Raw genomic sequence first — 12,006 nt, 5'->3', positions numbered from 1 at the left:
ACTACTTACCAGAAAACAGACTGAACATGGGAGATAAAGAAAGTGCTGTCTGAAAATGTTCCTAAATCCAGGCTATAGAGCAATGATATTGGAAGTGAAGACCTGTGTTCAGGTTTCTATTTCCCAAACCAGAGTTTGAATACTAATCTCAGATGTTTTTGATGAGTGCTCTACTCTGCTACTCAGTCTAAGAGGCATCACTTCTTTTTCATCCTGTGCCTGCCCTTTGTGTGTAGTAGATATGCTCTAGGCATTCACAGCTGAGCAGTCCTTGTGGGAAACACAGATGTGAAAACTCAAGGCTTAGATGACACACAGACAGGAACTCAGGCTGTAGCAAGATTAGTGCTTATGGCCCAGGGGTATAAACTCAGCTGCGCAACTTTAGGCACCACAAAAAGAGATTGCCACCATAAGTTCCATGTCACAAGACTTGAAGCGTAGTTTCAGATGTTCAGTAGTTTTGCCCACGTTGTTGCCACCTAAAGGAAAATCTAGGCTAACGGTGCTAATGCACCCAAGTCCAATGGCACTGCTAAATGTCAGTTAATTTTTTTGAGGAGGCAGAAGCTTTTTGGTTTCCGTTTTCTGCACTGGCACTATTTGTTTCTACAAAGTTAAAGTGTGACCTTTTTTCATGAGGGTATTTTGAATTTAAGAAAACCTTTCGTGAGAACATATTCCAAAGGAGAGCTATTTTTAAATAAGATGACATAGACCCAGCATACCACCCACTGAATAGCACTTGGGCAGGAAATGTGGGACATTTCCATAGAGATATGAATTGTCATAAAATATTAAATTTCACTTCTTTGTGAGTATATTCTTTGAAAAGCAGTGTTATTTCTGGTGTGACAATCCATGAATAAACAGATTTGAACAGCTTTTCTTTGAGATGCTGTCAGTTTTTCATTCTTCAAGTTTTATCAACTAAAAATGTGTTCTCTCTAAGCATGCATGATACTTGTCCTGCTGCACTGTGGCATGGTGTTGTGGATTATTTTTTGACGATGCTCTTGTATTTCTAGTTTCGATTTCTTGTGTTCTCTTTCTGTCCAGATAGTGATAGAGTTGTCCTCAGCAACACATATAAAGACTAAAAGGAGAATGCCTGACTGGAAAATACAAAAATATATATTCTTTTCATGCTGAGAAAGTTTATGTCAAGGAGTCCCTGAGGACCTGTGATAGACAGGCTTCAGTTTGGGATTGGCCTAAGATTGTTTTGTAGTCTTCAGCCACTGTCTTTACCAGGAATATGACATTGTCTTTGGTTGCAACACTACTTCCATGAAACTAGCAATTAGACAAGATCTGCAGTACCTGTGACAGAAATTCTTTGAGATAAGAGATATACAATAATATTGACAGAGGAACCTAATTATTATAATTATTGCAATATCTTAAAGTGTTTAGTTTATGGGATATGAAAAATGTGGAAAAGAGTGATAGAAAACTGTTATTTTCCATAAGTTCATTTCAAGGCTTCCATAACTTCCTCCCAATCTAGTAACGCTCCACCAGATTGCAAATTCAGTTCTAGTCATAAAACTTAATAAAATGGGTGGCTTCTCAGTTTTATTTGATTAGAGATAGGAAAAGTGGATTTTCACACTGACATGGAATTTATTTCTATCACTATTATTATATCTTTACAGGCCAGATGATTCTTCTCTTTCTAGTGGCAAACACTACCATTATTCTGTAGTTATCATACTATTTATAATAGCACGTAAGTATGTTTGAAATGGAAGACCAGTATGCAGGTCCCTATATATAAAGATTATAAATATTTATAATGAAATGTAAATAATTACTGCAGAATATTTCTTCTGTAAGAATGCTATTAATATTCTATATGCATTCCATGGGCTGCCAAGTTTCCTGAGTCATGCCATATGGTGGCCTAAGTGTTAGATTGTAGATAAATTGTATTAAGATACCGTAAAAGACACAATAATGTCCTGTGCTTTTCTGTAGGAACCCAGAGCCATTCACTGCGCGCTTCCTGGCAGGCAGCGATCCTGAGTTCCTTGTGCTGCCGCAAGCTGGAGAACTTCTTCCGGCAGGCACTGTGGGAACCCATATAACAGTTGGATTCAAGCCAAGGATGTATGGCAAGAAGCATACAGCAACACTTGTAATTCAGGTAAGCCTTCCTGAATGCAATACACAAATACACCTTCAGGAGTGGAAGGAAAAAAGAAATCCTATACAAAAAAGCGGCATTGAAACACACAAATGCATGCACTGTGATTATTTTACTACTCTTCACCATGGACAAGAATAAAACTAAATTTTGAAAATTAAATCATGACAAGCTGGAAAAACATATTATATTTTAATTTCTATTTTATCCCTTTGCCATCATCACCAGAAACATATACTTACCTTGATATATTTGCCCCAACTCCATAGACAACATGACAGAATGAGTTTTCACAGAGAATCAAAATAATCTTGTTAAGAACTGGTGGAGAATATATGAGTAATTGAATATGTGAGACCTAGGTTATTGATTTTCCATGTATTATACCTCCTAGGATCAAAGGCACTAGAAGCTAAATACTAAACTGTAAAGGCAGAATTTCAGAACATGAAGCCAGGAATAACATTTTTAAAACAAGCTTCAAAATAAACAAAAAGAATTTGTAGCCAAGTAGCTTCTGTGAGTCTGAAGGTCAGAAAACATTTGAAGACATTTATTCCTTCAGTAGTAAAAATGTTCCTATTACTGCAAGAATTAATTTTTAATTTTTAAGTCATTCTTTAAAAGAAAACTGTGGAAAACATACAGTAGCAGCAAACACCCTAGACTATCTACAAATCATGGTTTGCACTTTATTCACTGCATGCTGGCAAGGTTTTCAGGCTACTATATTAGAAGTGAAACAGCAATATTGATTTAAAAAATAAGATGGTCAAAACAAAGTTGATGAAAAGATGCATAGCAAATAACTATAGTGTTTTATGTCTCTGAGTGACAACTTGTGCAACAGTGAATAAGAAATTCAAATCCTGGAAAAACAAGAAGGCCCTTTAATCCCTCCTGCTTGTTTTCTTTAACCGTATTAGACATTTGGTTAATTTAGTCTTTTTACATAAACAGCAGTGATGCTTATCGCTCTTCCATTTGAAAAGGAAAACAACTAACTGAACTTATTCTGCGTTCTTTTATATTTACATAATGCTATATGACACATCTACAGAGCTCAGAAACTTCTAATGTTGTTCTGGAACTGAACTCCTGTTTTTAGGCATGACACGTGTAAATGTGCTAGCCATGTTTGTCTTTGGCTTAACTTCCATCAATAACAGAGAGCTTTAAAATAATGAATTTGTCTGGAATGGGATAAACATGATGGTCAAACATTATTAGCTTTCTAAGAACCCAGTCAGTAATCAAAAATTTCCTTTTAGGAATTTATCAGTACAGATGGGCTTTGAGTAATGTCATTTTTAACCTACATCTACTCATCCCTAGAGTCTCTGGTTATGATCTAGGCACACATCTCCATCTTTGGTACTGTGTGTGGGTGTAGGAAGTCACTCATACATATTACATGTACATATCAAATCACATCTTGTCCTATCTATTCCTGTATGTTGAAAAATACATTGACAACTCTTAATGCTTGTAGGTGCAATTTGGACCAATATTACACCATCATAGTATATTAGAGATATTTCTAACATTCTCACTCTAACTGAAGTATAAAGTTATATATAAAGTTCTTTCAGTAATGTTTTGATGGGCCTTGTGTTCTCTTTGCTCTTAGTGGTAGTCCTGTTGTGTACACTGGACTTCGCCCTTTCCTCTCCACACAAGCTTTCATTCCTGTAGTTCAAACATAAGCCAGAGCATCTGCGACTGTGTGTAATTTTGCTGCTGCACTCTCAACATTGACCTGAAATAAGACTTGATAGCATGTTGAGAATACCAGATACTCATGTCTGCCTTTCATATTAGTTGAAGTAATTTTCATTAGTGGCCTGGGGGAGACAGATTTAGTTAGATGGCAAAACCAGGATTAAATCACTCTTATTTGGGGAATAGTAATGGAGGTGGTGAAATACAATTAATGTTGGACCGAACACTGAAGAACTTCTCTTGCACGTTATCCTTTCTAGCCAATACATTGGCTGAGGCTTGTGGGCTATTTTTAGAAACACTGAGGAAGTTTCTTTTCTTTTACAGTGTCACCTCTCTTTTGATGCTGCTGTAGTAAAGGGCTACAGCACTCTTGCTGTAAAATTTGTTTAGTTGCCCTGCTGAGAATCCAATCCTGAGGAGCTAATTAGCATTAAGAGGTTACAATTTGCCTTTACCAGAATTTAGTGTGTTCATTTTATTAACTGAATGTATATATATAATTGAAATAATGTAGCCTCATTTATATTTTCTGCACACAAATCAGGTACTTCATGGGATATTTTGTGGATTCTTTGAGACTTTAATATTCATGAATACTTACAGTAGATTTTATTAATAGCAGAAAACCTTAATTACTTTGCTGAAGCAATTAAATGTTCTTTAACCATCATTAAAACTTCTGTTCTCATTCAACTACATATCAAAACAATTGAAGTTAGACACTTTTTGAATAGCTGTTAGGAATCTTAATTTTGTAAAAGTAACACAGAAAATTACTTTAAAAAATTCTGTAGATCAAAGAATGAAATACAATAAAAAGCCAGTAAAGAGAATAATCATGTTTGTTTCTGTAGCTGTGAAAGAAAACATCATAATCTAATCAAGCTACAAGTAAGAAACAGTAACATGGTGCAAGAAGAGCATTTTTTAATTCCATAATCAATATGGTAATATGATTATTCCATAATCAATATGGTAATATTCCATAATCAAACTTCCACATTTATAATAGCTTTCATGAACAGCACCGTTCTAATTGAAAAAAAAAAAAATGTATTGCCACTAATGATAAATTAGTGAACAGAGCATGCCTCTTAGATAAGCTACAAAGTACTGCAAGGAAGAAAAGGACTTCCTCAGCCACACTGACATCTCAGAGCTAGGCTGTGACGTGTGGTAAAGCTGCACAGAAAACCGAGAAAGCTTAGGGACGGCACAGTGCAGCTGGGGCAGGGGGATGCTCTGCGAAGGCTTCCTGGGGCAGGAATCACTGTTAGGCACAAGGCAGAGCAGTCACAAGGCTGGCGAATCCTTGGAAAAGGGCGTATTCAAGTTGGCTTACAGTTAATTTGCTTGCACTGTGCTGAATTCAGCCAGAGACCCAAGCAATTGCTTTGTAATTCGTGGGTGAGACTTCAGAGATATTCTAAAGCAGAAGGCACACAAAATAAATCTTAAATGATAAAATAGATGTCAGAGTAAACCAGATTGCAGGTAACATTATCAAGCCCTCCAGAAGTCAGGCTTGTGCACTTTTATTACTGAATAACCACTAACTTAACCTATGGAAGATAGCATATCAAAACCATTTGTCATGCTGTTCTGGAAATAAATGATGCAGCGTGCAAGCCACAGTACCCGGGTGTGGCTTCTCTAAGCTTGTCTATGCAAACTTGCGTATCTTAACAAAAAATGGTACTGTTACATATTCAGTAGCTTGGTGAAAATATGTTCTGCATTGTTCCTGGTAGATTTGTTAATTACCATAGTTTAATGTTATTCTAAATTGTATCTCTTAAACAGAATGAGCAAGGAGAAAAGTAACAAAGTTAACAGGAATAATTGGAATAGTTTCACATTAAATAAGACATCACCTGTGTCCCTTGTCACTTGTTGATGTTAACCTGAGTTTTATGATTAAAAGCAGAGATCCAGAAAGTTCATTACAGGCAGTGAATGTAGCACATCTTATCATTAGCATTGCTGGATTTTGAGTGCAGAATCAATACTAAAAATATTTTATTCACAAGCAAGAAGAAAGGTTACTTTGCTTATTGAGAATATAATTTTCACAATGCCAAAAGATGATGATAATATGGGAACCATTGTTGTATGAAGGTATTCAAACCATTGCCAGTCCTGAAGGAACGGTTGATATTGATTGTATTATGTCTACGCAGTCCTGTGAAATATCTAATATTTGAACTGCAGAAGTCAATTAAGACACCTTTAATTTTATCTGGAAATGTTCCTCTAAGCTAAGAAAATGATTGTTAGCCATCTTCTTCATTACAAATTGCTCAGAGCCTGGCTGGGCATTGGTCTGCTTGTGGGAGGTGGTGAATGACTGCCTTTGCATCACTTGGTTTTTGTTGGTATTTCTTGTTTATATTTGACTCTTCCCTTCACTTACTAAGCTGTCTTTATCTTGATCCATGAGTTTTCTTGCCTTTGCTTTTCCCTTCCACAGTTTGCATAAAGGTTTGGTTTAATTTCATTCTATACACACTGATCATAATTAGTCATTTTTTGCTTGTCACCACTGCAGTATAAATTAAGGGTCAGGGAATATTGGATGCACTATCTGTAATTTCCTGGGGTTTAACTTATTTGGAAGTCTTGCAAATTTTATTTGGACTTTCCTGAGTTAACACTGTTTGGAAGAAAATTGGAATACCATTTACCTTAAAATTCCTGATACTTGCTCCCAACATTTAACGCACTCCTAACATAGATTTCTCCGGCAATTAATTAGCATGTAACTCAGTAGTACTGCCAGCCTACAGTGAATACACATGGATGATCTGTGATCTGCAAATTAATCCTATGAGTCATGAACCATCTGTAAGAGTGGATTGAATACCAAAAAATATACTTTTATATAAATTATTTGGTGACTGTTACCAGTATTTGCTGAATAAATTACTTCATGAACACTACTCAGTCAGCCATCAAGATGGTTAAATAGCTTACTTGAATAACTTATGATATTTAGCAAAAAGTGGCAGCATGCATCTCATCTTTGTGTTCTTCAAAATATTCTTCAGAAAGATTTAGCTCTGCAGATGGCCATTATTCCAACCAGGTGAGTCAAATTATCTCTCTCTTCACACTTCGATTATAGTCATCAGGAATTCTGAGGTTTTGATAAGAGGAAGTCATTCATTTCAACAAGAAATCTTCCCTCAGACTGTCAAGGACATTCAGACTGTGGTCTGGTCTTTCTTCTTAAATTGCGTGTGAAAAGATGCATTGCAGGGAGCCTATGTTTATATTAGATATATCTTCTTAACAGAGACTCTCTTTTAAATTTCTATTCTAGTAGATTGTAGTAGAGTCAATACCTTCATCTTTAGATTTTGTTACTATCAGTGCTAGTATTAGAATTGTTCCAAATTTGATATAATAAACTGCACTGCCTTAAACATAGGAAGAGGAAGAGTTCCTCTGATTTGGAAAATTTTGACCCACTTCTTAGGCAAGTAAATGCAGCTTGTAAGTCAAATATTCTATCATAATTATATGGCCATATATAGATGACCTTTTTAAGTCTCTCTTTCTCCAGTTCACCACTCCAGAAAAGTCTGAAATGTGATCCATCTTTTCCTTTGCTGAAACATGTCTGACCTGGAAACCCAAAGCAGAAGCTTTGAGGCACTTGCATGAATTCTGAATTTGGCAGACTTGCTCTTGCTGCAGTTTTTGTATTGGTTAGAATAGTTGTTGTAGTTAATCTGTACAGCCTTATCTTGAAGAAAATACTTAGGCTTCAGCAGCTTTTGAAAAACCTAATATTTTTCCCTTGGAAATTAAACATTCTAGCAAAATAGACATTTGGGGGTGTCTAAGGTTTTCTGAGAATTACTGAATACTAGGTTGTCTTGAAAATTACTGAATTTTAGGTTGTCTTGAAAATTACTGAATTCTGTGTGGTTCTAGTGCTAAACAAAGCACTAACGCAAATTATGTTGACAGTTACAGTAACTTTTTTCCATTTGTCTAAGCAGAAAATGCTGAACTAAACCAAGAGTCTTTGTTTCAGTAAATCAGTACGTAAATGCACAATTTTTTCACAGTGACTGTCTCCAACTGTCTTGGATGATAGCACATGATTTACAATAGATGGACTACCATAGTTCAAGACGATAAATTAGGGTTGGTTTTTGTGTTGTTATTGATCTCTTTTTTTTTTCCCTTCTAGCTTGATGGATCCTATCTAAAGGGTTTATGTCATAATGCCCAAAACATTTTCTACATTGGACCCAATGAGTTTCCATCAGGGAAAGAGCAATCTCTCCTGCCACAGAACCACGCCTGACACAGGCAGCAACAGAATAGGCGATTTTTTTCACCAAGTCAAGCTGCAAACTTTTTTTCACAGAACATACAATCTAGGATATTTGTATATCAAACAGAAAATTAGCAAAAGGTTATTACTACCCAGAAGGTTATATCAATTGTTTGATGCTGATGATAAATGAAGCTGAGTGGTGGCATAGCCCATCACTTTTGTTTAAGTCCCACTTTAAACAATTAAGATCACTATAGACAGTAAAGTTACAATATGCGTGGATTTCATGAACAGAATTTTTTAGTAAATTGATACACAGTTTAAATCATTGGCTGAAACACCTATCAGATCTTTTCTCTGACCTTGGAGTGATCAATGAGACTTGCACACAGTGAATGTGACCCTGAGGTTAAATTTTCTTTAAACTAAATTGTTCATCTGGCATACTAAAGAAAGATAAAGCATTTCATCTTATACTGAAATTAATAAAACAACTAGCTAACTTTGGAGAGCGATTTACTTTTCTGAAATGACAACTTCATCTTTGGACATAAGATACTGACGTTTGTCCATGTCACACCTGCTTTTGCTGGATTTTATCTTTACAGGCAGTGGAGTTACTAGATCATTTCACAGTATTAAATAAGATTGAGAATAAAGATGAGTTAATCTGCCTATTTTACACAGGAATAATATTCAATTTAAATTAGATTTTGATTTTAGCAGAATAATAATAAAGGTTTAAAAAATTATGCATGCATGGTGAAATATCTATTAAGATCTTATGCTTACTAATCTTATTTGATTAAGGCAATTCATTTAGTAGACACTATGTAAAATTAGTACTGCCAATTTTAAAGTAGAGGTTTTAAAAAAGTTTCTTTAAAAATACACAGCAAAAAAAAGTCACCTATTCTTTCAACATCAGCACAGAAAAATATATATTCAGTTACCAAAATACTAGTTAAAACCAGTCGTCTAACAAGAAGCACCGCAATTACAGATTCTTATGGTGATGACATTTAAGAGCTGTAAGTGTATGCAGCCTATATGTGAAATAGTGTAAATGCTGTATAAGTACATTGCAGGGCACAAAGCCTGGGCCAAAGGGTTTACAGTTTAATGGAACTTCTTCCCATTGAATAGCTGCAACATGAAGGCAAAACTGCTTGCAATGATATCCCTTAAATATACTTTAGCAATGACAGGGTAAAAACTAGAACAATACAAAGGAGCATATGAAAGATAACAAAGGTAAACATCATCGATTCAAACTTTTTCAGTGGCAAATATAAAATCGATAGTTAACAAAACTTAATAAAGTCAGAGAGCCACTATAACATCCTTTCTATTCTCTTCTGTATGTTGTTATAAGTATGGGATGACTGTAGAGAAAGTTCAAGATGGAGAAGGTTGACTGCTCTTCCCTATGGCCTTTGTAGTGCTTTACCTAGACCATAATTAACTGACAGAATGCAATAAATAACTAGAGAAATATACACACTGTGCTCTGGGGATAGTTCATGGCATTTATGCTATGTGAAAATTCGTCATGATTTGTATGGATACTGTTGCTCCTCTCTGTAGGCCAAATCTGCTTGGTGTACAGACATGTCCAGCAGAAAAGCAGAAGCAGAGTTCTCAAACTGGAATGAGCAAATGGGCCACAAAGCCAGTCATGTTGGAAGTCAGACTGTTAACTAAGTGCTTGAGGGAAAGACTCTTGCACTTTAAGGTTGACTGTTGCACTGATTTCTAGATTGATTTGAGAGTATATGCAGCCTTTCTGACCTTTTGTTTCCTTGGATGAAAAATGACACTGGTGTTAGGTGTAATGGTTATATCTACAAATGATTGTTCTGAGGATTAAGTTAGTTTTAAATGGGAGATGAATTACATTAATCACAACTGTTGTTGGAATGATAAATCTTTATGACTTGGAGCAGGAGAGAAAGGTGATTCTACAAGCCATGTCTCTGTAGTTCAACCCAGCATGATGCAAAAGCCTAGCACTAACAAACCTGTGCTAGAACCACAAGCAGCATGGCTGTGTGATTGCAAGGCTTTGCCAAATGTGGAAAGGCAGATCCTGGGAATTTGGAAATATCACTTAAATAACGTGACTCCACTGCTCTGAGGCTGCAAAGTCATAGAGTCTGGTGTGTTCTGTCTACTATGTACATATGTACTACGTACATGCATTATGTTCTATGTTCTGCAAAAAAAAATTGTCACTTGTATGAATATATTTTAATAGACCTACATCATGCCATATTTTTTAGTCAGTGTTCCCTACAAGTTTTGCCTTGGAAGCAAAAAAAGCCCCAAACATAAAACCTGGGACTTTCAACTGCTGAGTGCGAAGGAATAGATGACAGTGCATGCCTAAAGCGGGCATGAAACGCTTTGTCTTTCTTTTGCATAGTACAAAGTTGGACATAACGACACATCATTTGAAATCTTTGGGGTTTGTAATTTTTCTGTTTGCATGTGTTTTTTTTAAAGGAAAGGAAAACAGAAAACTAAAGACCCATGAATAGACCTTTTCCTAGACGTAACAACAGGAAAATGTTAAAGACTTGGAATAAAGACCTGCTTTAAAGAATTAAATTGATACATTCTGAAAGAAAAATGACTGAAAGATCTGAGATAGTTACACATGGGTTTTAGCAACCAGAATTCTGCTTCAGGACACAAATAAAACATGGGAGATAGACAGCAGTATAGCCTTCATATGCATAGGAATAATACTCCTTACGTACAAATAGATGGCATGTGTAGTAAGAATAAGAATCATGTATTCAGCAAGAATCAAGTACTCAAGCATTACAAGACATGACATAGAAACATATGCTCCATTCCTAGAGACCAGTTATAAACAGAAAGCAAATGAAGTGTCATTTTCAATTCACATAAATATTCTTCAAACTAGAGATTTCAACATGAAGCTGCAATTCTCTTGTGCATATTCAGAGTCCTTTTCTCTTAGTTTTGTTCATTATTTTAATGCAAAAAATCCACCATTTGATAATGCCATTATTACCAATACCAGAGCTGTAATTACATCCTACACTATAAACCTGAGACATTTATATTGTACTATGGAATAATTACCTTTGAACAACTTACAGAGCTATGGTGTTGACTAAATAAAAAAAGGAATTTTAGATCAGCTAGGAAGCTAAATTACTCATCTTTATTATGCCTGGTCCTGAATTCAAAACGTTAGGTGTGTTTTCTCTGTTCTGGGAGCGTAATTCTCATTGTGTATTATTCCAGCACTTTACATGGGAAAGGATAAATATCTTTTGAAATTAATGTAGCATGGTAAATCACTGTCAAAAACTTTGAAGGTATTTGGTCACCGATTATTTTTTATTTCTATGTCTCTGTTCATTATTACAGACACAATCAATGCAGTGGACATATGAAATCAATGGACTGCCTCCACAGACTGTACCACCTACAAGGCCAGCAAAAGTCGTTTCTACTAGCAGTTACATAAGACCAGCCACAGTTCGACAGCGCAATTTTTTACGTGAAAATCTGAAACTTACAACCACTGGAGTATCCTCACCAGTCAAGGGAGCACCTTTGGTCCTGAGGACAAAATAAAGTTATGATCAGTTATTTTTTTGTGGGGGAGGTTATGAGGTAGACACCTTTGTCAAATAAATCCTGCAGATAAAAAGAGGATATGTTTTTTGATTATTTTTTTTTAAAGCAGATATGATATGCATTGATTGTATGCTTTACATGGAAGTTTCAGAGTGCCTGAGGTCTAATAACACTCTTATTTTTCTATGAGGGATTTTTAGATGCTTACTTAACAGTTTGTGTA

The 12,006-nt window shown here is 35.6% G+C and overlaps 1 protein-coding gene across 1 annotated transcript in view; it reads left to right on the top strand.

Moving 5' to 3' along the window:
* Nucleotides 1–11,780, top strand: part of CFAP47 (cilia and flagella associated protein 47) — a gene marked incomplete at both ends in the record, with an annotated part of 347,065 nt that extends 335,285 nt beyond the window's left edge. The window contains 2 exons of the mRNA XM_082336357.1: nucleotides 1,981–2,149; nucleotides 11,571–11,780. Of these exons, the coding sequence (XP_082192483.1) occupies nucleotides 1,981–2,149; nucleotides 11,571–11,780 (379 nt within the window). The remainder of the gene's footprint in view (nucleotides 1–1,980; nucleotides 2,150–11,570) is intronic.
* Nucleotides 11,781–12,006: the final 226 nt, after the last annotated feature.

The sequence above is a fragment of the Platalea leucorodia genome (genome assembly GCF_965183815.1).
Source record: "Platalea leucorodia genome assembly, chromosome: 2".
Lineage (NCBI taxonomy): Eukaryota > Metazoa > Chordata > Aves > Pelecaniformes > Threskiornithidae > Platalea > Platalea leucorodia.
Note: the sequence above shows the minus strand (reverse complement) of the source record. Positions and strands in the feature narration are given on the sequence as shown.